This window comes from Kockovaella imperatae (assembly GCF_002102565.1).
Source record: "Kockovaella imperatae strain NRRL Y-17943 chromosome Unknown BD324scaffold_12, whole genome shotgun sequence".
Classification (NCBI taxonomy): Eukaryota; Fungi; Basidiomycota; class Tremellomycetes; order Tremellales; family Cuniculitremaceae; genus Kockovaella; species Kockovaella imperatae.
Window position 1 is genome coordinate 119,934 of NW_019028952.1, and position 25,208 is coordinate 145,141.

The following is a 25,208-nucleotide window of genomic DNA, read 5'->3' on the forward strand; positions in this document are numbered from 1 at the left end:
CACCTACTAGTACTTCCGGTTCAAGCAGAGAAGCGAGATCGAAGGATCATTACGTAAGCTTGCCGTTCCAACGGGGTTTTACGAAGATCATTCAATGATCGATGCGTCAACCATAGCTAGCTGTACGCTCGTGATGCGACTGACACCTCTATCCCAGCTCAACACCACTAGAAGACATATTCAGGCTCATGGTTTGATCCCCAATACCTCGAGCTGCCACCCTTTAGTGATATACCACTCGGCATTCCCTCCAACGGTGACAGCAACCGATATCGAATCTCACCTTCGTCACATCGACGTTGTCGTTCCCGCATGGCGATACACCATGTACTCTTTTGATCATTTTCACGCGACGACTCACGAAGTGCTATGTGTATACTCTGGACAAGCCAAGTTATGTTTTGGAGGCGAAACGAATCCAGATCGTGTCCTGATCAATGCTCAAAAAGGAGATGTCATACTTTTGCCTGCTGGGGTATGTCATCGATTATTGGAAGAACTCGAAAAGCCATTCATGATGGTCGGAAGTTATCCTCACGAAAAGCGTCCGGATATGTGCTATGGGATAGAGACTGAGGAGGAAAGCATTCGAAAGATTGCCGACCTTGGATGGTTCGAAACGGATCCGATTTACGGCGGCGGGTCAGATGACAACTGACAGTAGTCTCCCACTCCGATCAGTGCCACTGTAGAAGGGCACACCAACACCTTCTGGGACGGTGAAAGCCAATCACTCTGCTCAGCATTATCTGGTCTTGCAATCATAGCCCATCGTGACCGCGTGGGCATTCGTGATCACCACGACCATCATCCTCCAGCCCCCGTGAACTCACGGATCTTCTGCTCACGCGATACGTTCGACAACACAGTCTGGGTTTCGCCCGATGCAGACTGGTGACGAGGCGTCCAATATCTTGGCTCAATGTTCCGAAATCAATGATGACTGGTGATTTTCAAGAACTGAGGGCGTTGTCGATCCAAAGACTGGGAATACATGGTTATCCCCCTCCTCGACGACGATTTCGGTTTTTAACAAGAGCTTTGTGGGGATCTACGAGAAACATCACCCCGACGATCCCAATGGCGAGCATCGTGGTCGGCTCAGCAGGCTTGGAACTGAGGACCGCGCACTTCAAATGAAGCTCTAAGACCCTAATGGGATCGTAGGCGCTGAGGTGCAGATTTCTCCTCTATGGCATGTGTTTCGCCAATGATGAAAGGAGAGTGATTGCACGAGTGAACGGGCTGTCGTCTCGGCCTGTGTATAAGGGGTCTTCCCAGTCGTAGGCGCTCAGACATGGGCATATTCAGCATACAAGACTACATGAACATGATATTCAGCATACAAGACTACAATGAGCGTTAAAATTGTCATCAAAATTCTGACCAGCGATAGATTCTCATCTTGCCTGCAACCCCTGTTTGATCCGCGGCACCAATTTCTGTCCTCTCACTTCATCTGGTCTAAACGTGATGACTTCTAGCACTGTCTCCCCTTCCCTCTGTAGCAAGATTGCACACTTGTCGTCCCTAAAGGCGACTCGCCATACCGCATCACACGGTTTCGTCAGTTCACGAATGAATTTTCCAGTTTGCATGTTCCAGAGCTTGACTCGTCCATCGTTGCCGCCCGAGACGATGAACCGATGGTCGAATTGAAGGCAAGTGACTGAATTATCGTGCGCGCATAATCGATGTAGGCCCTTTTGAGAGGCCAAGTCAAAGCTGATGACACGTCCATCCGAGCCTCCAGTTACTAGGCGGTCATCGCAGAGCTGGAGTTGACCAACGAGCGAAGTGTGCCCTTGTAAGAGAGCGGTACATTGTCTGGGTCTCATCAGGGGACATTTATGACAAGTTATGGCTGCCCATGCTCACCCTGTGGCTGCCGACCAGATACGGACGGTCGAGTCCAAAGATCCAGTCACGATCCGATCTCCCTGGAACGCCACCGCGTATATTTGATGGTAGTGGCCCCTCAAAGTATGCAGGCATCGACCGGTCTCAACGTTCCACACCTGAGAAGGTCAGCGGATGTCCAATACACGTCTCTGGACCCACCCTGCACGTGTAGTCGTAACTTCCAGATACCGCCAGACTGCCCGACACGTCCAGGCAGCGGACGCTGGCCAAGTGTCCAGTCATCGTATGAACCAATTGACCCTTCTCGATGTCCCACACTCGGACTGTGCTATCTCGCGATCCCGATACAGCCAACGGCTTTCCGTCAATGACTTTGAGACATCGCACGGTAGAGGTATGTCCTCTGAGAGCGTAGATACAGGCGCTAGGTGTAAGCTGCTGCAATGGCATCAACACTCACCCGGTAGAAGCATCCCAGACCTTGACCTCGCGGTCGCATCCCCCACTGACGACTATGGGTCGATTGAGTCCCCACCATCCACGTGCAGAATTGCATGGGTCGTTACCCGACGCTTCTTCGGTCTTTGGAGCCGCTAAGAACGACGAGGTCGCCTGACCGAAGAACGACTGGTAGCTTTGCGATGCTGAAGGACCCGTGCTGTCTTGCGCAGCACTAAAAGAAGTTGATCTCCGGAACTGAGCCCCAGAGGACGACCGGGTGTTGGTGCTGGTCTGTTGCCTCTTGAAACGTGGCGAGATATCAGAGGGTGGACCTGCTGGAATTCGAGACTTGGGCATTGGCGAAACCAACACTGAAGCCCAGACGCCTCCGTCGTGACCCTTAAGAGTCCGGCAGTATTGCCCAGTGTTCGAGTCGAAGATGATAACCTTTGCTTTTGCCATACCGATGACAATGAGATTTTCATCAAACGAGAGTGTGGTGACGACACTGTCCTCGCCGGTCGAACGTCTTGCCAAGACTCGTCCACCCTGTAGCCAATTGGACTCTGCATCAGGTCAGCCGACAACTCGACAAAAGATGTGACTTGCCCGTTTGATAAGCCGTCTTGTATTGTTGTCGATACGATATCTCCGGTGGCATGCCCCACGCTGGCTGGTCTTTTGCCCACATATCCGACAACTGGATCGGAGTCCTGACATCAACACCACGGAAGAGGTTCGTAGACCGGTTGGGGTATCCACCCGGAAGATTCTTGATCCTTCTCTGATTGGAGGACGATCTGCCTCCGTACTGCCGTTGACACATTTCCTTCCATGTACCTTCGTCTGCGAGTAGCTGAGACCAGTATCGAGACACCTGAGATGCTCTAGCTAATGATTTGGCATCATCGATCTGCGGGAAAGATCAGCAGGGTGAATACTATGTGGAAAGCAGCAGGTTGACTCGCGAATGACAGGACATGCAGAGCTAGCTCGATGGGGAGCTCTCGCAAGAAATCCCGTCTGAGCTTCGGTTCGATATTCCGAGACAGCACCAATGCCTCTGGTAGGGCTAGGTTGTCAACCAGCGAGGACAAAAAAGCGAATCGCTGGGAAGTCGAGAGATGTTTGAAACGCTCAATGAGATCCGAGGCATCTAAACCATGTCAAAAATGGTTTCCACAGGGGGGCAAAAGCGGACTTACCCATTGAAACGTCCTCATCTGCCTTACTTTTGCCTTTCCAATCATGCTGGCCTGGGTCTGATCGCGTTTCCTGAGTCTCGTCACTGAGCTTGTCATGATCACCTGCATAGGCGAACCCTCCCCAGTTCCGGTCTCTCGGGTTGGGACTTGGCGCAGGTGTAGGTGGCGACAAGACACCACCACCTGGTCCCATGGGGATCTGTACAGGTCTCGGTGTCGTCGGTCGGGACATGGACGATGATGACGAAGGGATATCAAGTGGGGATGGGCGATGTGAGGGCTCCGAAGCGTCATCATACGGAGTTGTCGACCCAGAAGCCATGGATAAGGATGAGAACGCACGGGAGAACGGATCAGAGTGAGTGGACGAAGGGGGCGAAGGGGGTCGGTGAGACCATGCTGAGTGATTCATCTGTGAACGGGCTAGACGGCGCGGGATAGTCCAAATGACGTGCTGATCAAGCAGATCTCGTCGAGACGTATGCCCAGCGGCGATGTCCCAGCTGAACAATGCAGGAGGTCGATACGACGCCGAGGACAGAGGTCACTGTGCGTGCGCGTGTATTCAAATTGTTTTCAGGTCCACGATCCGATTCCGATTCGCTGGCTGCCGATGTGTGTGAGATGTGTGATGCAGCAGCAGGAGGCTGACCCGTAAATCCAGATTTGTCTCCGCCGCGGCTGCTGTTGCTGTTGCTGCTGTTGCTGCTCGATCAGTGAGACCTGCTATCAGTAGACTGCCCCTTTGAAATGGAAAACTTCTAGTCGAGGGACGTTGATGGTCAAAAGAAGCAACACCAACACCAAAGGGATGTCTGTGTGAATGGGAGGGGGTGTCTCCAAGCGGCACGCACACACACACACACCCCACGGGCCGAAACAACTCTAATTTAAGTGTGAGTGAGTGTGGCAGCGTGGCACTGGATGACGTCCCAAACTACCTCTGGAATGCAATGCAATAGTAACAGGTCATGTGGACAAGGATTTGATCGACAAGCAACAGTGGGCTGCAGTGAATATCCATCCGCCGCTCAGATGCTTCCCACTCGTCCAGAGCATGAGTCTTCCCCCCCGAAAGGTACCGGGTCGGTGATTGGCTGGAATTTGTACCTTGGCTAGCCTTCTCCCGACGGGATAGGGTCTAGACTGACCGACTCCCTTTCGAGGGAGGGAGGGAGAGAGGGAGAGAGAGAGCTGTGGTCAGTATCGCCTGGTTACCGATCACACGTCGCAGAGCAATCGATGAGGTCGAGGCTCAAGAGGCCCGAATCTGCCTCACCAAGTAGCTTCGGACAGGCCCCGCCTCGATACATCCAAACAGGGCTCTTGATAGCGATCCAAAAGCCATCCTCTTCCTGTTTGGCATGATTCGAGAAGGCGCGAGTGCTGAAGCCTACTACTCTCCAATTCACAACGCTCTGAGCTTCCCGACATCATTGCATGACCACTGCCATGTACATCCACGTGTGATCGACAACGCTCTACTACGGTTTGTTGGGATAAAATGGTGAAATAATCAAAGAAAGAAAAAGGGTGAGTGTGAATTATAATTCCGTGCATTCCGCCTCTTTTGCAGAGAATCCACGAAAGCAAAAGCCAGCGCATTGGGAGTCAAGCATCTATCTACTTTAATCGTTCATCGACGGCTCATCGTTCTGCCATCATGGACCCAACAAAAGCGCAGACGACAGCGACCTTTGCTCATCTTAAAGGTCAAAAAGCAAACAAGGTGCGCTCGTTGCCCTTTTCGGTGCATTCAGGAGGTCCCTTGCTGACACCGGCACTGCTACTCACAGACATGTTTTGACTGTGGGGCAAAGAATCCGACGTGGTCCTCCGTGACTTTTGGTATTTACCTGTGTCTGGACTGCTCATCAGTCCACCGGAATTTGGGAGTACACATCTCCTTCGTCAGGTGAGCTTGCTAGTCGCGCTTTCTTTCTTTCTTTCTCCCGGTGTTAAAAAGCTCAATCTGTGTCAGATCTACCAACCTCGATTCCTGGTCTCTTGCCCAGTTGCGGACGATGAAATGTGGAGGAAATGCTGCGATCGCCGAATTCTTCACCAAGCATGGAGGAGGATCATTGATCCCGCCTAACAGCTCGGATGCGCGAGCGAGATACACGTCACGTCAGGCTGGATTGTACAAGGAGGAATTGGCACGCAAGGTAGACCAGGATGCTCAGAGGTAGGCTACCTGTCAAAAACTTCACTGACAGGACAAGAAACCCCCATGGAATCCACATCGATGGTCTGGAGCTCACACCACTCGCTTCATCCACTCCCCAGGCTGAAGGCGATGATTTCTTCTCGACATGGGATAAGGAGAAGGCTCCGAAAGCAGCTGCTCCTGCTGCGAAACCCACTGCGACTGCTCCTCCTTCCATCGGAGCCACTAGGCCAACTGCATCCACCGCCTCATCAGCTTCACGTACGGTCACTTCCTCCTCTCTCCGAGGGGCTCAACCCACTTCCCGCACCACCACATCATCCGCAGCGGCCAGTGCCGCGCGTCCGGCCGGCGGACCAAAAGCAAGCAAGCTGGGTGCCAAAAAGGCAGCGACGGGTATCAATTTTGAGGAGGCTCAACGGAAAGCTATGCAGGAAGAAGAGAGAATCAAGCGGTTAGGCTATGACAAGCAAAAGGAAGAAGAGGAAGCAAAGGCAGTCAGGGAACGTGAAGCTGCAGAGAGGAAAGCGAGAGGAGATCAGATCAGTCGAGGGAGCACCCCATTGCCCAGCTCCGCCAGGAAGGAGGTGGACAAACCTGCTGTGGCGAGATTGGGTTTCGGTCAGACTGTCGGTGGACCCGCTGCGGCTGCACCAGCTAAAGCGTGAGTCAATCTTTTCCCTTGCAGCACATGCTGATTCGACACTGTAGACGAGTACAAGAGGTGGACGATGTGAGGACAGCTAGAGACAAGTTTGGAGGTCAAAAAGGTATGCCAGATACTAGTATACGATGAAAGTCGCTGAACGACACCCTTTCCTCTCTCAGCCATCTCTTCCGATCAATACTTTGGCCGAGGGTCTTATGACCCCGTTGCGGGCAGCGAAGCACAACAGAGGCTGCAACAGTTCTCAGGAGCCACGGCTATCTCGTCAAACGCCTACTTTGGTCGTCCGGAAGAAGATGAGGACGAGCCTCAATCACCTCTGAGTGGAGAGGGCATGCTGGGTCTAGGAGACAATGAAACCATTGCGGGCCTCGAAAGGGGTATCAGAGATATGGCTGGAAGAGTGATGGGCAGTCAAGAGGTCCAAAATTTGACGGATCAAGTGAGAGCAGGAGCGCTCAAAGTGAGTTGGACGAGAACGGCTTCAAAATGGTGAACCGGATGGGCTGACTGGATCGCGTAGCTCTCCGACTTTCTCGCCTCGCTTGAAGGTCGATGATCTTTCCTTTGTTCCGTTCCTTCTTCAGTCCGGACGATCTTTCATCGTATTTAGACATTTTGTACACTCCAACGATGCCCGGCCTTTTTACCTTAAGCTCGTCTGACGATTTTCCATGCATATCGCGAGAATGATCATTTGGGGTTCATCACGGTGCATGTCGGAGGCGTGACTGATCTGCTAGACTCGAACTGCCTCGCTTGTGGCCGACTTGATCTCGGCTCTGCGTCGTGGAAACTCACACAGCGTTGTCCTCATTTTCCTCTGGGTCCGTGGACGTGAGTCTCATCTCGCCGTCTACAATTTCTGGTTCATCCAACCAGTACTCCAGCCTCCTCATCTCCTCCATTTGGGATGTCTTTCGGAGATTCCTATCCCAAGTCATCCTCTCGCCAATGGTGATCTCGCACATCGTTTCGTTGATTCGCAAATTCTCCGTCGCTTTGTCCTCAAAGCGTCGTATCATGTCCTCCTCCATTTGAATAATGTCTGTATCTCTCTTTTCCCTCCACGCCACATCATGATAATCCTGCAAGCCTTGTAAATGTCTTTGTACTCTTGAAAAGTTCTGTTGCATGACCTTGCATCGTCCTTCCATTGCCGCCCTCTCTATCTCTGAGATCTTCGTGTCATTCAGCGCTTTCCAGTGCTCGCAATCCTTGAGCTTTTCATCGATGACCCGCTCCAGCTGAACAACGTATCGTGACTGATCTCGGGCTTCTTTCTTCAGATCGAACACAAGGCCTCTGGTGCTCGTCATTCTCCTCCTGAGATTTGCCAACTCTTCGGCTCCCATACTATCCTCTTTGCCTTTCGCGTGCGACAGCTCACGCAGTCTCTGTACTTCCATTTGGAGTTGATGAATATGGATCTGGTCGACGAATCGGAGTTCCGCCTTGGCCAAGTTCTGTCTCTCCGTTCGCAAGAGAGTCCAATCCGTATCCAAGCGTGATCTGACTTCCTTTGGTCGAGCTTCGTATACTTGCCGTTCTCGAGACAGGTCCTCGGCCTTTAGTCTCTCAAGCTTCATCCCCTCTTCTATTTTTGCCTCCAATACCAACCTTGCCTCTTTCTCCACCTTTAATGCCCTGGTCAGCGACGAGATCCTCACCTCTCTGTCGTTCCGAGACGCTTTCAAGGTTCTGGCCTCCGAGGTGACAAGAGCGAGCTCCTTGGTCAATCTACCCTCTTCTCCTCTCCACCTCGTAGACGCAACTTCGGCTTGCACTTTGAGTCTTTCTGTTTCTTCCGCCTGTCTGAAGGTCTCAGCTTTCCAGCGATCAGCCATGGTGTTTGAGCTCTCCAAAAGAGCTCGCAAGCTGTCCCGCGATTCCATGACCCTCTTGCACTCCTCATTACTCTCGTCCAGCTGTATACGCAGTTCCACAATTTCCATCCGCAACAGATCGGCCCAGATTGCTCGTCGTTCGGAGTGTGGAGCAAAAGGAAGGGCGTGGTGGTCCAGTTCTGGACGAATGTTGTCGTTATGCTTCGACACGTCCTCGCCCGACCCAGACCGCCGGGATCTCTTCAGAGGTGGACGACTGGACGGGAGAGAGAGCGATGAAGGGGTCAGGGCGACTTTTGAGTCTGCTGCGCTGTCTGTCTCGGGCATCTGGTCGCGCCCAAGGCTGGCTTGCGATCGACGAGGGGTAGAATTTGTCGACTCAGACAGGTCGGGGGCGGGTTTCGCGATGAGGTCCCCCGGCGTAAAGCATGAAGGCGGACCGCACAGTGGTCTTGAGAGACGCTCCATAGGTCTCCAAGGAGGACATTATACTGAGAGATCTTGATGACTGTGATTTGGTCGGATTACTACTGCTGATGATCCGATCTTCTAAGCGAAGGTGGTGGCCGCGGCGTTTCGACGACTTGGTGTGATCTATCTATCCCTTGCAGTCGAGTCAGTCGATATGACTCGAGATCAGTGGAAATGCTGCATACTTCTCTCGGTCTTTCGACGAGCACGCTCGAAAGGCCGTCACCACTTGGACGTGCTAGACGATGAGCGTCACAGTCGGATTGGGGTCTGGGTGGGGTAACGGGACGTGCGACCTTGCCAACAGCGAGTGCCTGAACGGTTCTTGAGTCTGCTGTGCCCTTTTCGAGTGGGTGCTGGTTAACCAGCAGGATCACTCGTCAATGCCCAGAGCTGAGACTATCCGGCCAAGGAATGCAATATCAGAATATAGCATAATGTTCGTCGGCAGTGGCATTTCAATCTCAATGTTCTGCCCCCCGCCGCCGGCCCCAGCTGAAACATTCAGGGGCAAAACAAAAAGATGCCGAGGTTAATATTTCTTCTGCATGATCCCCATCTTTCAAGACGTTTTGCTCTGGGAATCGCGAGTCCTCTGCTGCCACCACGCTCCTGTATCTCACATGTCCCATCCATCCGCAAATGCTTGGATGTAATCGGCTTTTCCAAGTGGAACGCCCTCTTTGCGCAGGATAGCATACGCCATGTCGCAGTGGAAATGAAGATGTGGCATTGCGGCGCCAAAGGCATTGGAAGCGCTGGTAGGGACGTGATTTTCTCGTTCATTCCGGGACATGTTGGCCACAGAAGGTACTCCGTCCAACGCGTTGATTTCTTCTGGTCTGACTTGCTCGAGATTCGACAAGACCTGATCGATTCGTTGGAGGAAATCGTCAAAACTCTTGAGATCGTTCTCATGATTCGGCAAACTATCCTTGTTGAGCATGACGGCAGCGAGTCTATCAGACGTTCGAGTCGCCACGTATATCTGGTATGATAGTGGTTGCATGTCGCTAATCAGACGAGCAGTGACCAGAGACTGAGGATCAGAGTGTTTGGCTTGGGCGATCTGCAAGCAATTTCTCAAGCTTTTCAAGCTACAGATGATATTTCGGATCGTCCCGTCGTACAAAGTCGTTGGCATTGTGAAGTATAGGCTCGAAGGAAAGCTGCAGCGCCTCTGATCAAGACTGAAAGACTAAGATGGAGTGAGAAGACGTCGATGTTGGGTAGATCTCGAGCTGACTGTATAGGCTTGAACGCACAAGAGAGATAGATCTCGGAGCCCCGCAAATCGAATACGGCCCAAAAAAATTTGAACTGCCGCCGTTCCTCGACGGTTCTTACCTTCAACTCAAGACATTCTCACAGAAGGTTCGTGACGAGCAGCCCGCGTAGCAGCCAGTCTGGACATCCAAGGTGAGTGAGCAGCAGCCCAGTACGTCCCTGTCACTATTATCTCCTAATCCCTCATGATGAACCGCACTGGGCACTGAAACGAAACAATCAATTGTGATTAAGTGCAATTATTCGCTTTAGAAGAGCGGAGCGAGCCTAGAAAACTCGCTACTGAAGGGCTACCTCACTACTTTGAATCATCGTATCGGGGACCTGAGGCTGACAAGGTTCACAGATGGCCGATAGCTCGAGTGAGGGAGCTTCGAAACTATTCGACGACTTGGAATTGGCAACGGAAGCGACGTCTTCATCCCTCAAGCCATGGCTGGAGAAGTGGGTCCTGTGATCATGGTGGTCATGACTTTCTCCGGTTAACAAGTTTGATCTCAGGGCGAGGCGATCTGATGAATCCCTCGACATGTCTTCCGGGCTCAACATCCTTCTGCTGCGACCTCAGCTCCTCCTTGCATCCTTGCACGATCTGGTCCTCTTGACGGCTTTACGCCTCATTGATCCGTCTCACGTGCCGATCGCATCAACGTTGTCTTTTGACGACGCTGCGCCTCTGGAAGAGGTCGAGACTTCTCAAATTGCTATGGATCGCTTGGCGCAATCTCTGCGAGTCAATCAAGAGGTCATGGATAAGATCCGAGGCATGGAGAGCAAGTTGGCGTACCAGATCAAGAAGCTGTCGGGGCTCGCAGAGGCCGAAGAGGCGAGGGGAAAGCAGGTGATCGAGGATGTAGAGGAGGGTGAGTAGGACCTTTTAAACGATTCGTGATTTCGAGCTGACCTCCTATGTCAGATCCGCTCGCTTTCCGACCCAACATCAACGCAATGGTCCTGTCGAATGGCGACTCTCACGCTTCATCTTCCAGAAAGCAAAGGTCAACAAATGACAATGTCGACGACGACGACAAGGAGGATAAGATCTATCGTCCACCTCGAGTCGCAGCTATGCCGTATAATGAGCCTGGAAAAGCTGCTCGAAAAGATCGACGTGCGCCTGCTCTCTTGTCTGAATTCGCCGATACGATGGATGGCGCACCTATTCTCGAATCGACATCCGGTCTGGCTACTCGACCTGTTCGATTGGACAGGCACACCAATTCTCTATCTGCGAAGCGAGCCAAAGAGTTGAAGGAAATCAAAGAGTATGAGGAGGCGAATATGACTCGATTGTCAACTACCAAACGAGAGGCCAAGAGACGTAGAGAAGATGAAGAGGCTCTAGCCCTAGGACACGGGATCAGTGAAAAGGCGCGTGGGAGAAGAGGCAAAGTCAACGGTCTCGAAGCTGAACTCGAGGGAGTTCTCGGATCCAGAGGATCAAGAGGCGTATGGGATGGAGTCAAGGATTTCGGCAAGAGGGGAGACGCCGTTGAGAGAGGAAGAAAAGCTGGTGGTATCGTCGATATTGGACCGTCGTCGTCAAGAAAGAAGAAGAAGGCTCGATTCGAAAAGGATCTTGCGGGACACAAGAAGAGGTCAAAATAGGCTCTTGAGCAAGTATCAGTTGTAATGTAATGCATGTACTCCATAGCCTCTCTGCCTTCCGAAATCGTTAATCAATCGGATCTGACCGCCCACCCATCTGCAGCGGAAGAAACTCAATGAGACCCTTTCCTACGCCCGCACTTCCGTTCTATCTTCATTCCAGCCCATTGTGGAATCAACACACTTGGTAACGGGCTTGCATGGAAGCTCAATAGTATCGAACCACCCGTTGTTTGTGTACATTTCGTGCGATCCCTTCGCCTGAGCTCCCGGGTTGTTGTTGGGAAGCCGCCCTGTGTGAGATTAAGGGCTCCTGCTCATCATCCAGATCCCTCATCCACTGATTGTTGGCTGATCTCTGTACTCACAAACTTCATATGCTTGCTGATCCTACTAGCTGAACTGACTCGCCATGAGGGAGATGCCACCACACCCCTGCCACAACGCTTGGATCACCAATACAAACACTCAAAGGACCCTCTGTCCCCTTCCTCAGAAAAAGTTTGGGAATCACGTCAATGGTCACTCTTATAAGATCAACAACCATCCATCGTTCTCACTTCTTTCTTCCTCACTATGATTTCCACGCAAGAAGATGATTCTAAGCGGTGACGACCAGGCTCTTTGGATGTCTTGTGATTGTTAGTGAGTCGAGTCTCTTGAAACGACATGTAGCTGATTTGGATCCAGATTCTGCACCAGGTCATCGAAGTGTTCAGGGCTGACGAAAATGGATTCCCAGCGACGACCTCTCATGGACGTCGTCCCTCAGCTTACCTCCAAGAACCAAGTCTCTTCACTCTCTTCTCAAGCCCCACCCATGCCGGCCAAACCCACGGCAAATATTGTCATCCCTTCTGACCCTCGAGTTCGGAAGTCCCAGACGGGGGACTTCACATCACGGTTACCTCACAGTGGAGTACGGACCGATGTCGAGCAGAAGCAAAATCTACGCTTCGCTCAGCCTACGTGTGATTCACCCATGAGCCCGCCCCAGCATCGAGGTCACTCGCCTCCTCATTCCGATCCCCTCCCTCGACAGACTTCACATCGGACTGCAGGTCCCTCCTCTTTTCCTGCACGACCATTCATGTCAAGTCATGATCAAGCGGTCGAGATACACGAATTGAGGACCTGCGTCAGTCAATACAGGCAGGTCAGGAAGAGGCTATCTGAGGAGTTGGAGAGCGAGCGGAGGAAGCTACGGCAATCAGAGCAAGTCAATGCCCTCTTGAAGTCCTCCAATGTCCGGTCTTTTGAGGTTCGACAGTTGACCGAGCGACTGAGCGCAAGAGACCACGAGATTGGAGTCCTCCAAGCGGGACTTTTGCGACACGATGCAGAGCGGCTTCAGATACAGGATCAACTCAAAGCGGCAGAGGCGAGGAATGAAGAGCTTGCCCGGGATCTCGACTCTGCAAAGACACTTCAGCAAAGAGCCGAAAACGACCTCTCGGATGTGGTACAATTCAGAGAGCAAGAGAAAGAGGCCCATGATACAGAGAACAGCCGGCTCAATGGTCTTGTCAGGTCTCTCAGAGACGATGGAGTGGATAACCGCGCCGAGATTGCCCAGCTGAGGTATCAGCTTCAACAACTTGAGGACAAACTCGACGATCAGAAGCTGCAGACTCAGCACGAGGCGGAGGCTGCCAAGTTGTACGATCGCCAGCGGCGCTGCTACTTAGCTTCGAGGAATCAAGCGCAACGATCTCAACAGGAGGTCGAGGGAGAGCTAGCCTGGGCGCTCGCCGATGTCGATGACCTACGATCAATACTCGTGGAACAAGTAGCGACGTCAGCTGCTGAATCCTCGATCGAAGTTCTTCAAAGGGAGAAAATTGAGCTGCAAAATCAGCTCGAGTCCACTCGTCTGGTACTCAAAGAGAAGTACGCCGAAGTGAAGACGTATAAGGATGACAAAGCTACGGAATTAAGGAGGCGAGAGCAGGATCACGCGGATTGGGCAGCGTCGCGGAGGGAATTGGAAGCGGTAATTGCAGAACTGCGCGCAGAAAGGGACGGCCTTGGTGAGGAGATGGCAAATCTCAAGGTCGATGCGGGACAGCGAGAAACTCAGCATCAGTCTCTCGCCGAGGAGCTCAAGAAAGCTCAGCTCTCGCTTGGAACTCAGGCCGATCGAATTCGGACCGCCGATCTGCGCTGGTCTCAGGCTCAACGGTGCTGGGAACTGGTCAAGATCGCATACAGATCTATGTCTAAGGCCAATGAGACGTTGAAGCGCCGAAACAGTCACCTGGTCGAGGCCATTCACGTTCATGAGGAAGAATGTCTTGAGATGCAATCAAAGGCGGACGCAGTCCTGTGCGCACAGCGGAGATACTGCGCCGATCTAGAAGAGAAAAGCAAGCAGCTGGCCCAGGCAAGAGTCGAGATTGAATCTCTCTGGACAGCATTACGGCTTGCGCGAGGAGAGCATGTCAGACTCTTGACTCTAGAAGAAAAGGCTCAAGGGGCCTTGGAAGGTCATCTCGAGGAGGCGGAGAAAGTTCGCCTGGCTAGAGGACGGGAAATTGCGGTGTGGGCTGAGAAGGTGGGCATCAAAGGTAGTTGACAGGCCAAAAACTGACAAGCGCCCTTTAACCTTCTTAGCTCAAGGCAGCGAACGAGAAATTGGCGTCCCAGTCTGAGCAACTCGAAACGACTTCCGAAGCCTTGGCGAACACCAAGAAGCAAGTCATCGGCCTCGGCAGATCATTGGACAAGACTAACGGGGAATTGGACCTCCTTCGGAATCATCACTCTGTCACCTGCGCCGACCTCACATCTCGAATATCTTCTCTGGAGAACGACATCGTCACACGGTCACACGACCTGTTCCGCTGCCAGTCTCTGTTGCGACAAGCCGAGGAGTCCTCTGAAATCTTGCAGAAGCACTTCAACCTTCTTGTGAATTCTGAGTCTGCGCAGCAGTACGAGGTTCATTGGCGGATGGAGCTTGCGCGACAACGGGGCATGGAACAGGCTACAGCTTCTGACCAGAGCCTGAAAGCTGTTCTTAGAGTGAATCTCGAAAAAGCCACAGCGAAATGGACGGACGAGATTATCGAAGCCGTCAGAGCGCAGTATACCGAGTTAGAGGGAGCGCTCAGGTCCAAGGAGAAAGAGCTGGCGGTGGAAAGTGAAAAAGTCTGTGATCTCGAGGCATCTCTGGACTCTCTCAGGAAGAGAACAGCTCGGTATTTGGACGATAGAGACTCGGCCATTCAAAGGGCAATTGATAGGGCGGAAAAGGCGGAGGCAGAGCTCAGGTGCAGATTCAGGGGCAAGAGGAAATCCGTCGAAACGGACGATGACAGATTGGAGAAACGAGTACGAAACGAGGCGCAGTCCCAAAACTCAGTGCACGCGTGGGACAAGGGCAGTAGAACCTTCCGCAGCGACCTTGAAACCCCTGCACAGGAGTTGAGACGAACGGAGGGCCCTCAAATACCGAAGAATGTTGCATCCAGCGAAAGGATACCTCGCAAGAGAGTTTAACTGTGTATATGAACTTCAGCACGTGGATCCTGAAAGGAGTCGGGAGAACGGACACGAGGCTAGATCCAAGCCGGCTCAGTGCCCCAAACATGAATGCAGATACTCCATATGAGAGGGGATCATCTTTTGACTCTAATCACTGAGAGCAGTTCTCGGCCTGCTCGACGTCTCAGGCAGACCTTGGGACAGTCAGTCGAGATGAGCTAGGAAGAGCGCAGGACTCACCTCTGCATCTAAGCCTACGGCTTTCATTTGACGTACGATACTTGCAGGGTCATTCTGCTCGACGGCAACAAGATAGAATCGACCAACAGGACTGAGGAGTCTTGGTATCATATCCAGGACGACGTTGGTCACTTGCATGCCCGTGGACCCCCCTGCCCATGCGCCTGCTACGTCCCGCTCGACTTGTGAACCCGCCATCCTAGTCGGAAGGAAGCAGAGACACATTAGCCGCGCAAGGTCACACACTGAGTCATGTCCGAAAAACCCAGAGCTCACTCTTCTGCGGATGTCGGCACGTAAGGCGGATTGAAGAGTAGGATATCTATCCTGCTCTCTGCTCGTCGTTCGAGGGGGTCCACCAGGTTGCTGAGAAGAATTTCAAGCGAGACCTGGTCACGAGGTGTCAGCGTGAACGATTCTTCAGCATAATGCGGGGCGCAGCGGCTCATTCACATCATTGTGTCCCGCTGTCCGCCTCGTTGCGTTGTTGGCATGCGGATTGATATCGGTACATATGTACACTGAAAACCACCGTCAGTCAAAGGAAACAATCAATACCTTGACGCTTAAAGGTTGACTGACGGGCCGAGTCGCCGAGAATTCTAGCGAGGAATGTTGAAACGATACCCGAACCAGACCTTTTCAATGGGTCAGCTCCGCATCCGTAGACTAATGTGTAGAGAGCATACCCAATCTCGAGACAAAGGGTCGCTCTTAGGCTCTTGAGTTCCTCGGCGTCTTGCTCTAAAGCGTCAAGGAGAATGAAAGAGTCCTCTGGTGGTCAAGGTGAAGTGGTTAGTAGCCGTCTCAACAGTGAGAGGAGGTCGAGTAGAGAGAGAGGGACAGACACACACCGGCTGGCTCATAGACATGCTCGTAGTCGTCTTCAGTCAGATGTCCGATGTAGGGAGTAGGGATAGACATGATGGGTATGCTGTGAGCAGTGCATCACGGCATGGTCTTCATGGTGGACTGACTGCCTCCAGCTGAAGGACCAAGGGAGCAATAGGACGAGGTGCTGGTGAGGAATTATTGAATATTTTCTGCTCCATTTTATCCCGATCACCCCACGCAGACGGCGCCACCCGGTTAAAAGCCATAATTAAGCATAACCGGAGCCCCATTCCAAAGGCCCAGTCTTATGCAAAAGGTGGTCCGTCAATGGTCTGTGGTACAGCTTTGGCTGACATGATATGTATGTACACCATATGGAGCGTGAACGATGGCCCAGTCTCGGCACGGAGCATATGAAGGAGAGAGAGGAGCGGGGGATCGAAAGGGCCCGATTGCGGGGGAATTTGATTTCTTGGCGAGATTCACCGTGAATTCACCGAACGACGTCAGTCTCACTTTGGCTTGGCTTTAGTCATGTATTATTATAAGGGGGCGAAGGAATGTGTTCACACCTTTGTTGAACGTCTTTCGACACCTCTCTCGCCACTTTAGTCAACATCCATCTGACCTTCCTCATTCTCTCTCGAGACCAGCTGCATCATGCCCGCCTTTATGAGTGGGAACGCCGGGAGTGGCGTGGAAAGTGAACTTCAACAGAGACGAGCTGCTTTGGCAACGGCTAAACCCGGAGCGGCGGGTCTAGTCCGTAATGGCCGAACGACTGCCATCGCCGTCTTCGCCAGTATGGGAGGATTGATTTACGGATACAGTGAGCATCCCCCTCTGTCCAGCACTCGACACGCCCCCTCGCCATGTGTTGACCGCTGACCAATTTTCCTCGCTCGCCACAGATCAAGGCATGTTTGGTCAGGTCCTTTCGATGAACTCGTTTGGACGCGCTTCCGGAACCAACGGTATTAGCAACCCTACACTTGCTGGACTCCTCACCTCTATTCTCGAGCTTGGAGCTTGGGTCGGTGTACTGTTCAATGGATACTCTGCCGATCGCCTCGGTCGAAAACTCTCGGTAGTCTTGGCATGCTTCTTGTTCATCATCGGTGTCATCGTCCAAGCCTGTGTCCGAGGTGGCAACTATGACTACATCCTCGGCGGAAGATTCGTCACTGGTCTCGGTGTCGGATCTCTCTCCATGATCGTACCGCTTTACAATGCAGAGGTAGCCCCTGCCGAGATTCGAGGAGCTCTTGTGGCCCTCCAACAGCTGGCTATCACTTTTGGAATCATGATCAGTTATTGGATCACGTACGGTAAGTGGCACCCAAGAACAGGTCCCGGTGTGGGGTGCGGCCAAATGTCGGATATTTTTTGCCTTGCCTCATCTTGGCGCTGTGACATACCAACGATGAACTGACCACTTATTCATTAGGTACCAACTACATTGGAGGTACCGGTGACTCCCAGAGCCGTGCAGCATGGCTCGTACCGATCACCATCCAGATATTGCCCGCCATCATCCTCGGCGTCGGCATCATGTTCCTTCCCCAATCCCCTCGATGGTTGATGGACCAAGGTAGAGACGATGAATGTCTGGCTGTCCTTGCAAACCTCAGACGACAGCCCGTGGACGCTCCCATAGTCCAGCTAGAGTATTTAGAGATCAAGGCTCAGAAATTGTTCGAAAAGCGCATCTCGGAACACGACTTCCCTCACCTGCAAGATGGATCCAGCAAGAGCAACTTTTTGCTCGGCGTCAATCAGTACAAGAGCCTGATCACGAATCGTACCAATTTGAAGCGCACAGCCGTAGCTGTATTGATTATGGTATTTCAACAGTGGACGTACGTGGAGCAGATAAATTGACATTCGCCTGATGCTAACAATACACCATTCAGAGGGGTCAACTTCATCCTTTACTACGCTCCGTTCATCTTCGAGGTGAGTCAACCCGGATTCTTCGTCCCTGGTCTCGCTCGACGCTGCATACCACACGTCCATGACCATACTGACCACTTTGTAGGGCTTGAGTCTCGGCGGCAACACCACCTCGCTGCTCGCATCCGGTGTCGTTGGTATCGTCATGTTCCTCGCCACTATCCCTGCGGTACTCTATCTCGACAGCTGGGGAAGAAAACCGGTTCTGATCTCAGGCGCCATCTGGATGGGGATCTGTCATTTCGTTGTGGCGGGTATCATCGGACAATTCAACAGTGACTGGCAACTTGACCCCATTCCATCCAGCGCAAAAAGTGCCGGCTGGGCCGCAGTGGTGTTCATCTGGCTCTTTGCCATTGGCTTTGGATACTCTTGGGGACCAACGTAAGTGACTCAAGCATGCTACTGGGGCGCGAGAAGCTGAGTGGAATCGCAGTGCTTGGGTCATCGTGGCAGAAGTCTACCCACTTGGCCTCAGAGCCAAGGGAGTGTCGATCGGTGCTTCCAGGTGAGTATTTTGAAGCCTGTTTAGAGGTCTCAGAACTCATATGGATATACCAGCAACTGGCTCAACAACTTTGCTGTGGCCATGAGCACGCCAGACTTCGTAGCGGCTGCTCCCTATGGCGCCTACATCTTCCTGGGACTGATGTGTGTCCTTGCGGCGGCTTACGTATTTTTCCTGGTGCCCGAAACGAAAGGCCGAACTTTGGACGAATTGGACGAGATCTTTGGCGACAAGAGTGGCCGATCGACTTGGGAAGCCAAGGAGATGCTCCAAGCTCAACGAGATGTGGGCTTGCTCGAGTTCCTCGACATTCGAGGACCTTCGCCCGTCAGCGGCGAAAAAGGCCACCCTACGAAGGGGAATGTCACCGTTCGGGAGGATGCTGGCGTGCGCGAGAAGGGTCAGAATGTGGTGACGCAGTAGACAAGCTGTTTTTGAGCCCTGTGATTGTCCATCCCGTCCGTCTCGAATCCTGCCCTTCTTTTCCTTCAGTGAAAGTGAAAGCCTTTGCGCATATAGTGCTTGCTCTTGATGATTGTACAGTACATGTATGCAGAGTCGACATGTACAAGACGCACAGTCCCTCCTCACCACTGGTCCCGGGAGCGTAACTTTGCCCAGAACTCACACCTCTCTTTCGTCCCCACCCTATGCTCCCATCGATGTCCCGGTCCAGCGATATAAGCATCACTGATATTGGCACTCGTCACGTTGAACACTTTGAACTGGTGTCGATCCGCCCAGGCAGGCCACGCGGGATCATCGCTGGGACGGATATCTGCCAGACTCGTCGGATCGCCAGTCTTGATCAGGCTGATGAGGGATCCAGTGAATGAAGCGAAGAGGGATGCAGAGTCGGGCGATCCTTCCTTCCTGTAGTCTAAGGGTTGTCAGAGTGTGTGTGTGTGTGTTGCAGGGAAAGAGAACATACAGAAATACGGGTACTCTTGGGCGTTGTCTAATCAGAAGCTTCAGTGATGCCACTTCCTTCAAGGGGACGCACCTTGCGCGTGTACACCAGGAGGGACTGCGTATAGGAATTTATATCCACCGACGTTGTTCGCCGCTGCAGCGTCGGCCGCATACGTCGCCGAGCTGAGGCTGATCAGATCAACCACACTATCCCAGACTCACCATGCCACCCAGTTATCCTGCATACACTGCGAGATTCTCCACACATTGTCTTTTTCGAAATCTTCCAGCTTGTACAGCTCTAACAGCGTCTTCAATGTCTGATCATCTTTCGGATCGATTGGATACCGCTGGATGATATGACCGAGAAACAGGGCATCGGCGTCGGTTTCAAACGTAGAGGAATCTCTCGATGGTTGAAGGAATGGCGGTGTGCCCGCATACGTGTCTCTGAATGTGTTCCCGGCCATCACGGGGACCTTTGGGCGAAGGTTAGTGAGGAATCTCGATGGCAGGCCATACCGGAGCAACGTTTCCCGCTACCAATTGAGGCGTCACCGGCTGCTTCACATAGCCATCTGGTCCTTCTACACACATGCCTCTGGCACCATACTGCCACATTCAGCCCCAACGATCTTCCGGGCCTGACTTACCAATCCATTCAACACCCTCAGCGTCGTCGTCGATACATTTCTCAAACAAGCGAGGTCATCACTGCACCCCGCTGCCATCGAGACTGTCTCCCAGTTCTCCTTGTGTAGCCCTGAGGTACATTCCGCACCATTTCCACCACCAGAAGAAGCAAACGCCGCGTGGAACAACTTTCGTTCTCGACCCGCTTCGCCGGCCAACATGGTATAAACGAATCCTGCACCTGCGGATTCACCGCCTATCGTCACGCGATGGGGGTCTCCACCGAACAAGTGGATGTACTCTTGAACCCATTGTAGGGAGCCCAGGGCATCTTTCAGCCCTGCATTGAGGCCGTCTCCCATTTGAGAAGACTGGAGGAATCCAAATATCCCCAGTCGATATTGGACCGTAATGTGGATGATGGAGTTATTGGACAGAGCAACCATGGGCTGGCCATCAAACTCCCTGGCAGAGTTGACTAGAGCTAGGTCAACATCATTTTTGCAAGTGCTGCTTGGTCCACTCACAGGCCCAGCCTCCGCCGTGGAACCATACGTAGACTGGTAGATTTTCCGCATCTCTCGGTTTGTACACCGACAAGAAGAGGCAATCCTCATCGTCAATCGCCTGCAAGGGATTGTAAGACCCGATCTGACGCTCGTAGTCCTATTACCACACCGTCAGCGTCCTGAACCTGACCTGACCCGACTTGGCACCCTCACTCCTGCCGTGGCTTGAGGACACTGTTTCGGCCAGTCCCTCGCATCGATCACCCCTGCCCCAGTCTCATTCTCAGGCCTCTGAGGTGGTTTCCAGCGATTCGCACCAAGAGGCGGAGCTGCATATCTCACTGATCGCCAAACTTCAATATCGTTCGAAGCGTTGTAATAGCCCTGATACGATCCATATGGAAGGTGGACCACTGGGTCATCATGATGCTCGGATACCCCCGCATTGTTCGCGACCAACGATAGGTATCGTAGACAGGCCAAGAAGATCGACTGCAGCCCTAGCATCCTTGTCCTTCTCAAATGTGACTGTTGAAAGTCTGTGCTGGTTGCGATACTGGCTGAACAGCGGGACCACTGTGCGTCATGCCCATACCCATCCGTGATATAAAGTGGAGGTGATCCTTTATGCAATAAAGTGGGGGAAACAGTAGGGCGGAGGTTCGGCAACGGAACGCCCTTGATTCGATCTCGAACATAACACGACACTCGTCAATTTTGTGAGAGAAGTATTCGTTGGTCTGGAAACTGGCACAGGACATCTGCAGAATGTTGCAATGGGAATGGAGATGGAGATTTAATCTTGAAAGTAGGCATTAACGCCGTAGCACTACTTATAGAGCCTTAAAGAGTTCGGCGAGGCGTCAGTGCAAGCCATTCCAAAGCACTCTCTCTCTGTTCTATGACCATTTGTATCTTCAGTGTGGTCATTAGGAGACGCAAGCCATCTAGATGTAACATCGAGGCTTATCAATGAAAGGCTAGTCAAGGCCAGTCCAGAATTGGCCTTCTACCTCTGCGGCGTGAACGAGGGGGAGACCTGTGAGGACAGAGTTGATATACGATGGTGAGCAAGCCTCCAACTCATCCTCCCGTGAGGAAAGGCCATTCGGTTCCCGTGGCGAGCCCTTTCGGACCGTTCAAAGGATTACATGCACAGTATCCCCAAACGTACAACCGATGACGGGATTCTCGAGCGAATTCTGAATGTGTAAAGCTCGCGCGACGTGACACGATAACAGACTCCATATCGTCGACCTCCAGACGCTAATTGCGGGTTTTCGTCGCAGAATAGCGTGCATCTTCATGAGAGCCGCATCGATTTTCGAGGTCGAGTCGAGCGTCTCGGCGAACTTCTTGGCACATTCGCTTCACTCTTGCCATTTGCGACTTTGCTCTCGCCGTTAGGCGCGATGATTTTGGCAGCCTTCATACGGGGCTTCACAGGCGTTGTTTCATCTATCGACGATACGTCAACCGGATTGGAAATTCGCTCGTTATCTGGCGGAGTAGGCAGTAGCTGCCGAGATCCCTTCTTCTCTTGAGACCCCTTGGCCTGTGATTGTGAATCGTTACTGGACGGAGGCGGCGGTGATAGACTGCTTGAACTGAAAGCGCTTATCCCCGCATCATACTTTCGTTTAACAGCCCCCGTTGATGTCATGTCACTGTGACCAAAGTCTGAGCCACCAGGAGTAAGCAATGGAGGTCGATGGGTTTCGGGCGTTGTGACGGCAGGAAGGACGATGTCGACCAGCATCGGTTCCTCAGTGAGAGGAGGAGAGGGTGGAGACGGCTCTGCCGGACGAGCACTGTCTCCAACGGATAGCGGTAAAGGGGAGAGATTGCTTCGAGGTAATAATCCAGGGGTCGTCAATCGAAGATTGTTCATGGGCTGTGAAAAGCTCTCGTCGGACAATCCACCGACGGCAGACTCCATGTTGGTCCCTGACACCGTGGCGGGACGCGTCCACCTTCCTTCATCGTCGGACAAAGCGTCGCCATCGTTTGTGAAAAGGTCATCTTCCGGCTCCGGATCCTCATCGAATGAGAGAATATCCCAGACAGAGTCACCGCCGAGAGCCAAAGGTTGAGACTCAGAGTGCTGTGAAGACGGTCCAGCCAACCATTCGTGTTCTAAGGCCTCCGCCATGGTCATGCGGTCGGCAGGCAGCTTGGCGAGGAGTCGACTTATGAAATCAATGGCTGAGACAGCTAAGCGAAAACCCTCCGATTCTGTGGCTGGTCTCACCTGCTTCACTGACATTCAGTTGACGTAGCAGGCCCTCGTCGAATGCCTGAGTGAATCGAGACTTGATTCGTTTCTGAGTCTATCAGCATCTTGCGATGCAATTTTCAGCCAACCCACGTCAACCGGCAGCGCTGCATCCTCATCAAACGGTAGCGCCTTTGTCAACATGCTGGCCGTCAGTTCCGACTAGGGGCTTTGCGACCCACCTGTACACGATAATCCCAACCGACCAAGAGTCGACAACATTCTCGTACCCTGGACTCTGCTTGTCTTGCATTACGACCTCCGGGGCGAGATATTGCGGAGTGCCAACCATGGATGTGAGCATGGTGCCGGCATGGACTGGGAGGGGGTCGGCCTGAGCTTCTCACACAAGATATGCGGAGACTCACCCATCTTCGCCAGGCCAAAATCGGCAATCTTGATAGTCTGAGGTGAGTCTGGCGTTTCTCTTGTCACGAGAATATTCTGCCTGATCAGCTTGAAAGCCTTCCGGGAAAGCTCACTTCTGGCTTCAGGTCTCGATGCGTGACACCCATCTCGTGCTTCTTTACATCAGTCAGGTTCAGATCCTGCAGCATCATTACCCACCGTGTAAGCCATCGCTCGGCAGATCTGCAAGCTCAACTTCGCCGCATGATCTTCGGCTAACAAAATCTCAGCCAGAAAACTTCACGATGACTGCGCTCACGTAGTCCACCTCCAGAACTGTTGGGGTAACCCTGTATATAGTCGAGCAGGTCTCCTCCATCTATGTACTCCAATATCAAGCATATATGCTGCGGATCTTCAAAGTATTCTATCAAACGGCATATGTTTTCCTGTACGAATATGAGTTGCTGAGGCCAGACCTTGGTGTCAACTCACATGCTGCAGTGCACTGCAAATTGCAATTTCTCTCTGAAACAATGCGAGTGTGTTCTTGTCTGCAGCGAAGCGATGTTTGACGATTTGCTTGAGGTCCATGAGTCATGACTCCGCCAGCTGCAGTAATGACCCACCTTGACTGCTCTCATATTACCCGTCTCCACGTCGACTGCTTTGCGCACATCTGCAAAAGTCCCAGAGCCAAGCCTGGGGCATGAGCGAAAATCCTCAGCGAGCAGCTCACGTCTCCAGGAGCTGATATCGTTCATACACCTGACCTACGACATCCAACCCGCCTTTGCTAGCAGTTTGGCCCATCTTGGTGCCTTTGCTCCCGACCGACCGAAATATATACCGGACATCGTGATTGTCCAGTGTCGCAGCGTGTCCCAAGGAGATCTCATCCCCGTGACGCAGTAGCACCCGATGCGTTATCCTGGCGCCGTTCACATAAGTCCCGTTGGATGACTTGAGATCTTCTATCCATACATCCGGTTCAGATTCTCCATCTTTCCAAGCCTGCATTGTGTACCTCGATAGATCACTGCTGCCCTCTTCTTGTATGCCAAGTGTGATCCTGCAATGTCTGTTGGAGACTCGTTTCTCGGCCAAGACCACATCATTGTGTGAATGACCCACTGGACCTCGTCCAATCTGCAATTGAGATTTGGTCCACGGTATTTTGAGAATGGAGTGAGCAGGGTTGGTAGGAATGAATGTGGCCCCTGATAGCAAAGATGATGTCAGAATTCGAATCATTCGTGTCCCACTCACAGTACTTTTTCCTCGGCTCTACTTGAGAATTAGCAAACGCTGTGCCTTGAGTGTTCTGGGTTTGGCTGTAGACAGGCTGAGACAGCTGCGTCGCTTCGAATGCATAATCGTTATAGCGTTGAGACAGAGGTTCAGAATCATCAGGGAGAGAATCTGGGACGTAAATTTGAGCCATGATGCGGGAATGACAGATGATGACAGTCGAGTCAGTCGTGAGAGAGGAGGCGAGTTGACAGGGTAAATTGGTGGGCAGGTGGGATACAGGATGAGGTGAACGGTGAACGAGGTCCACGCGGGGTCCAGAAGAGATTCGGGATGGGGTTCGAATGCCTGTACCTAGGCCAAAAGTTTCTCTCGCGGGCGAGCTATTGTACACAGATGTACCTTGTGTATGTGTGCCGGTAGTCCACGTTCAGACCGGCGTGTGTAGATGAGGACAGTACGGTTGCGATAGTGGTAGTGTTGAGAAGACGAGGGCTCTGGCAAGTCGCCCCAGCCGGCCTGTGCCTCTTGCAGGCTCCACTGCGATGATCCTGCCCTCCAGACAAGGTTTACAAGCAAGATGAAGAACGTCTCTCCCTCAATCTATCCCAGCTACCAACATGAATCCAGTTGGTGGTGTGTCTGAATGTGTGTTCGGCAATGAGTGGACGCGGAGGCAAAGCAGGCGACGGAAGCAAAA

The 25,208-nt window shown here is 52.5% G+C and overlaps 11 protein-coding genes across 11 annotated transcripts; 5 read left to right on the forward strand and 6 right to left on the reverse strand.

Annotated features, from left to right (window-relative positions):
- Nucleotides 1-133: 133 nt before the first annotated feature.
- Nucleotides 134-658, forward strand: BD324DRAFT_582684 (hypothetical protein; the record flags this gene model as incomplete). Its single annotated transcript, XM_022013574.1, has 1 exon — nt 134-658. The coding sequence occupies one exon, from the start codon at nt 134-136 to the stop codon at nt 656-658; it is 525 nt and encodes a 174-aa protein (XP_021869160.1).
- Nucleotides 659-1,327: 669 nt separating this feature from the next.
- On the reverse strand, nt 1,328-4,354 carry BD324DRAFT_633323 (WD40-repeat-containing domain protein). The gene is made up of 7 exons (XM_022016617.1): nt 3,510-4,354; nt 3,273-3,460; nt 2,914-3,217; nt 2,324-2,870; nt 2,062-2,287; nt 1,879-2,018; nt 1,328-1,827 (listed from the first exon to the last, which is right to left on the reverse strand). The coding sequence occupies exons 1-7, from the start codon at nt 3,919-3,921 to the stop codon at nt 1,401-1,403; spliced, it is 2,244 nt and encodes a 747-aa protein (XP_021869161.1). The 5' UTR covers nt 3,922-4,354; the 3' UTR covers nt 1,328-1,400.
- An 818-nt stretch (nt 4,355-5,172) lies between these two features.
- Nucleotides 5,173-6,905, forward strand: BD324DRAFT_609699 (hypothetical protein; the record flags this gene model as incomplete). Its single annotated transcript, XM_022014166.1, has 7 exons — nt 5,173-5,238; nt 5,306-5,424; nt 5,491-5,697; nt 5,735-6,343; nt 6,391-6,449; nt 6,508-6,809; nt 6,870-6,905. The coding sequence occupies 7 exons, from the start codon at nt 5,173-5,175 to the stop codon at nt 6,903-6,905; spliced, it is 1,398 nt and encodes a 465-aa protein (XP_021869162.1).
- A 238-nt stretch (nt 6,906-7,143) lies between these two features.
- Nucleotides 7,144-8,520, reverse strand: BD324DRAFT_652669 (hypothetical protein; the record flags this gene model as incomplete). The annotated part of the gene is made up of 1 exon (XM_022018532.1): nt 7,144-8,520. One exon carries the CDS (start codon nt 8,518-8,520, stop codon nt 7,144-7,146), a length of 1,377 nt encoding a protein of 458 aa, XP_021869163.1.
- Nucleotides 8,521-9,283: 763 nt separating this feature from the next.
- Nucleotides 9,284-9,808, reverse strand: BD324DRAFT_652670 (hypothetical protein; the record flags this gene model as incomplete). Its single annotated transcript, XM_022018533.1, has 1 exon — nt 9,284-9,808. One exon carries the CDS (start codon nt 9,806-9,808, stop codon nt 9,284-9,286), a length of 525 nt encoding a protein of 174 aa, XP_021869164.1.
- Nucleotides 9,809-10,480: 672 nt separating this feature from the next.
- BD324DRAFT_609700 (hypothetical protein) lies at nt 10,481-11,559 on the forward strand (the record flags this gene model as incomplete). The annotated part of the gene is made up of 2 exons (XM_022014167.1): nt 10,481-10,814; nt 10,868-11,559. The coding sequence occupies 2 exons, from the start codon at nt 10,481-10,483 to the stop codon at nt 11,557-11,559; spliced, it is 1,026 nt and encodes a 341-aa protein (XP_021869165.1).
- Nucleotides 11,560-12,289: 730 nt separating this feature from the next.
- Nucleotides 12,290-15,060, forward strand: BD324DRAFT_609701 (hypothetical protein; the record flags this gene model as incomplete). Its single annotated transcript, XM_022014168.1, has 2 exons — nt 12,290-14,113; nt 14,173-15,060. The coding sequence occupies 2 exons, from the start codon at nt 12,290-12,292 to the stop codon at nt 15,058-15,060; spliced, it is 2,712 nt and encodes a 903-aa protein (XP_021869166.1).
- Nucleotides 15,061-15,113: 53 nt separating this feature from the next.
- BD324DRAFT_633340 (S-adenosyl-L-methionine-dependent methyltransferase) lies at nt 15,114-16,305 on the reverse strand. The gene is made up of 6 exons (XM_022016618.1): nt 16,140-16,305; nt 15,975-16,059; nt 15,868-15,923; nt 15,739-15,806; nt 15,562-15,674; nt 15,114-15,484 (listed from the first exon to the last, which is right to left on the reverse strand). The coding sequence occupies exons 1-6, from the start codon at nt 16,207-16,209 to the stop codon at nt 15,250-15,252; spliced, it is 627 nt and encodes a 208-aa protein (XP_021869167.1). The 5' UTR covers nt 16,210-16,305; the 3' UTR covers nt 15,114-15,249.
- A 395-nt stretch (nt 16,306-16,700) lies between these two features.
- Nucleotides 16,701-19,157, forward strand: BD324DRAFT_633348 (putative sugar transporter, high affinity). The gene is made up of 7 exons (XM_022016619.1): nt 16,701-16,948; nt 17,031-17,447; nt 17,567-17,978; nt 18,033-18,075; nt 18,158-18,456; nt 18,509-18,580; nt 18,634-19,157. The coding sequence occupies exons 1-7, from the start codon at nt 16,780-16,782 to the stop codon at nt 19,001-19,003; spliced, it is 1,782 nt and encodes a 593-aa protein (XP_021869168.1). The 5' UTR covers nt 16,701-16,779; the 3' UTR covers nt 19,004-19,157.
- BD324DRAFT_106837 (Alpha/Beta hydrolase protein) lies at nt 19,086-21,539 on the reverse strand. Its single transcript, XM_022011922.1, has 8 exons — nt 20,848-21,539; nt 20,653-20,791; nt 20,146-20,603; nt 20,015-20,104; nt 19,715-19,971; nt 19,584-19,675; nt 19,512-19,538; nt 19,086-19,460 (listed from the first exon to the last, which is right to left on the reverse strand). Exons 1-8 carry the CDS (start codon nt 21,139-21,141, stop codon nt 19,168-19,170), a joined length of 1,650 nt encoding a protein of 549 aa, XP_021869169.1. The 5' UTR covers nt 21,142-21,539; the 3' UTR covers nt 19,086-19,167.
- On the reverse strand, nt 21,540-24,889 carry BD324DRAFT_106915 (kinase-like domain-containing protein). Its single transcript, XM_022011923.1, has 12 exons — nt 24,527-24,889; nt 23,997-24,477; nt 23,887-23,959; nt 23,753-23,839; nt 23,577-23,706; nt 23,477-23,532; nt 23,392-23,433; nt 23,278-23,353; nt 23,092-23,227; nt 23,003-23,054; nt 22,886-22,958; nt 21,540-22,839 (listed from the first exon to the last, which is right to left on the reverse strand). Exons 1-12 carry the CDS (start codon nt 24,699-24,701, stop codon nt 21,938-21,940), a joined length of 2,283 nt encoding a protein of 760 aa, XP_021869170.1. The 5' UTR covers nt 24,702-24,889; the 3' UTR covers nt 21,540-21,937.
- Nucleotides 24,890-25,208: the final 319 nt, after the last annotated feature.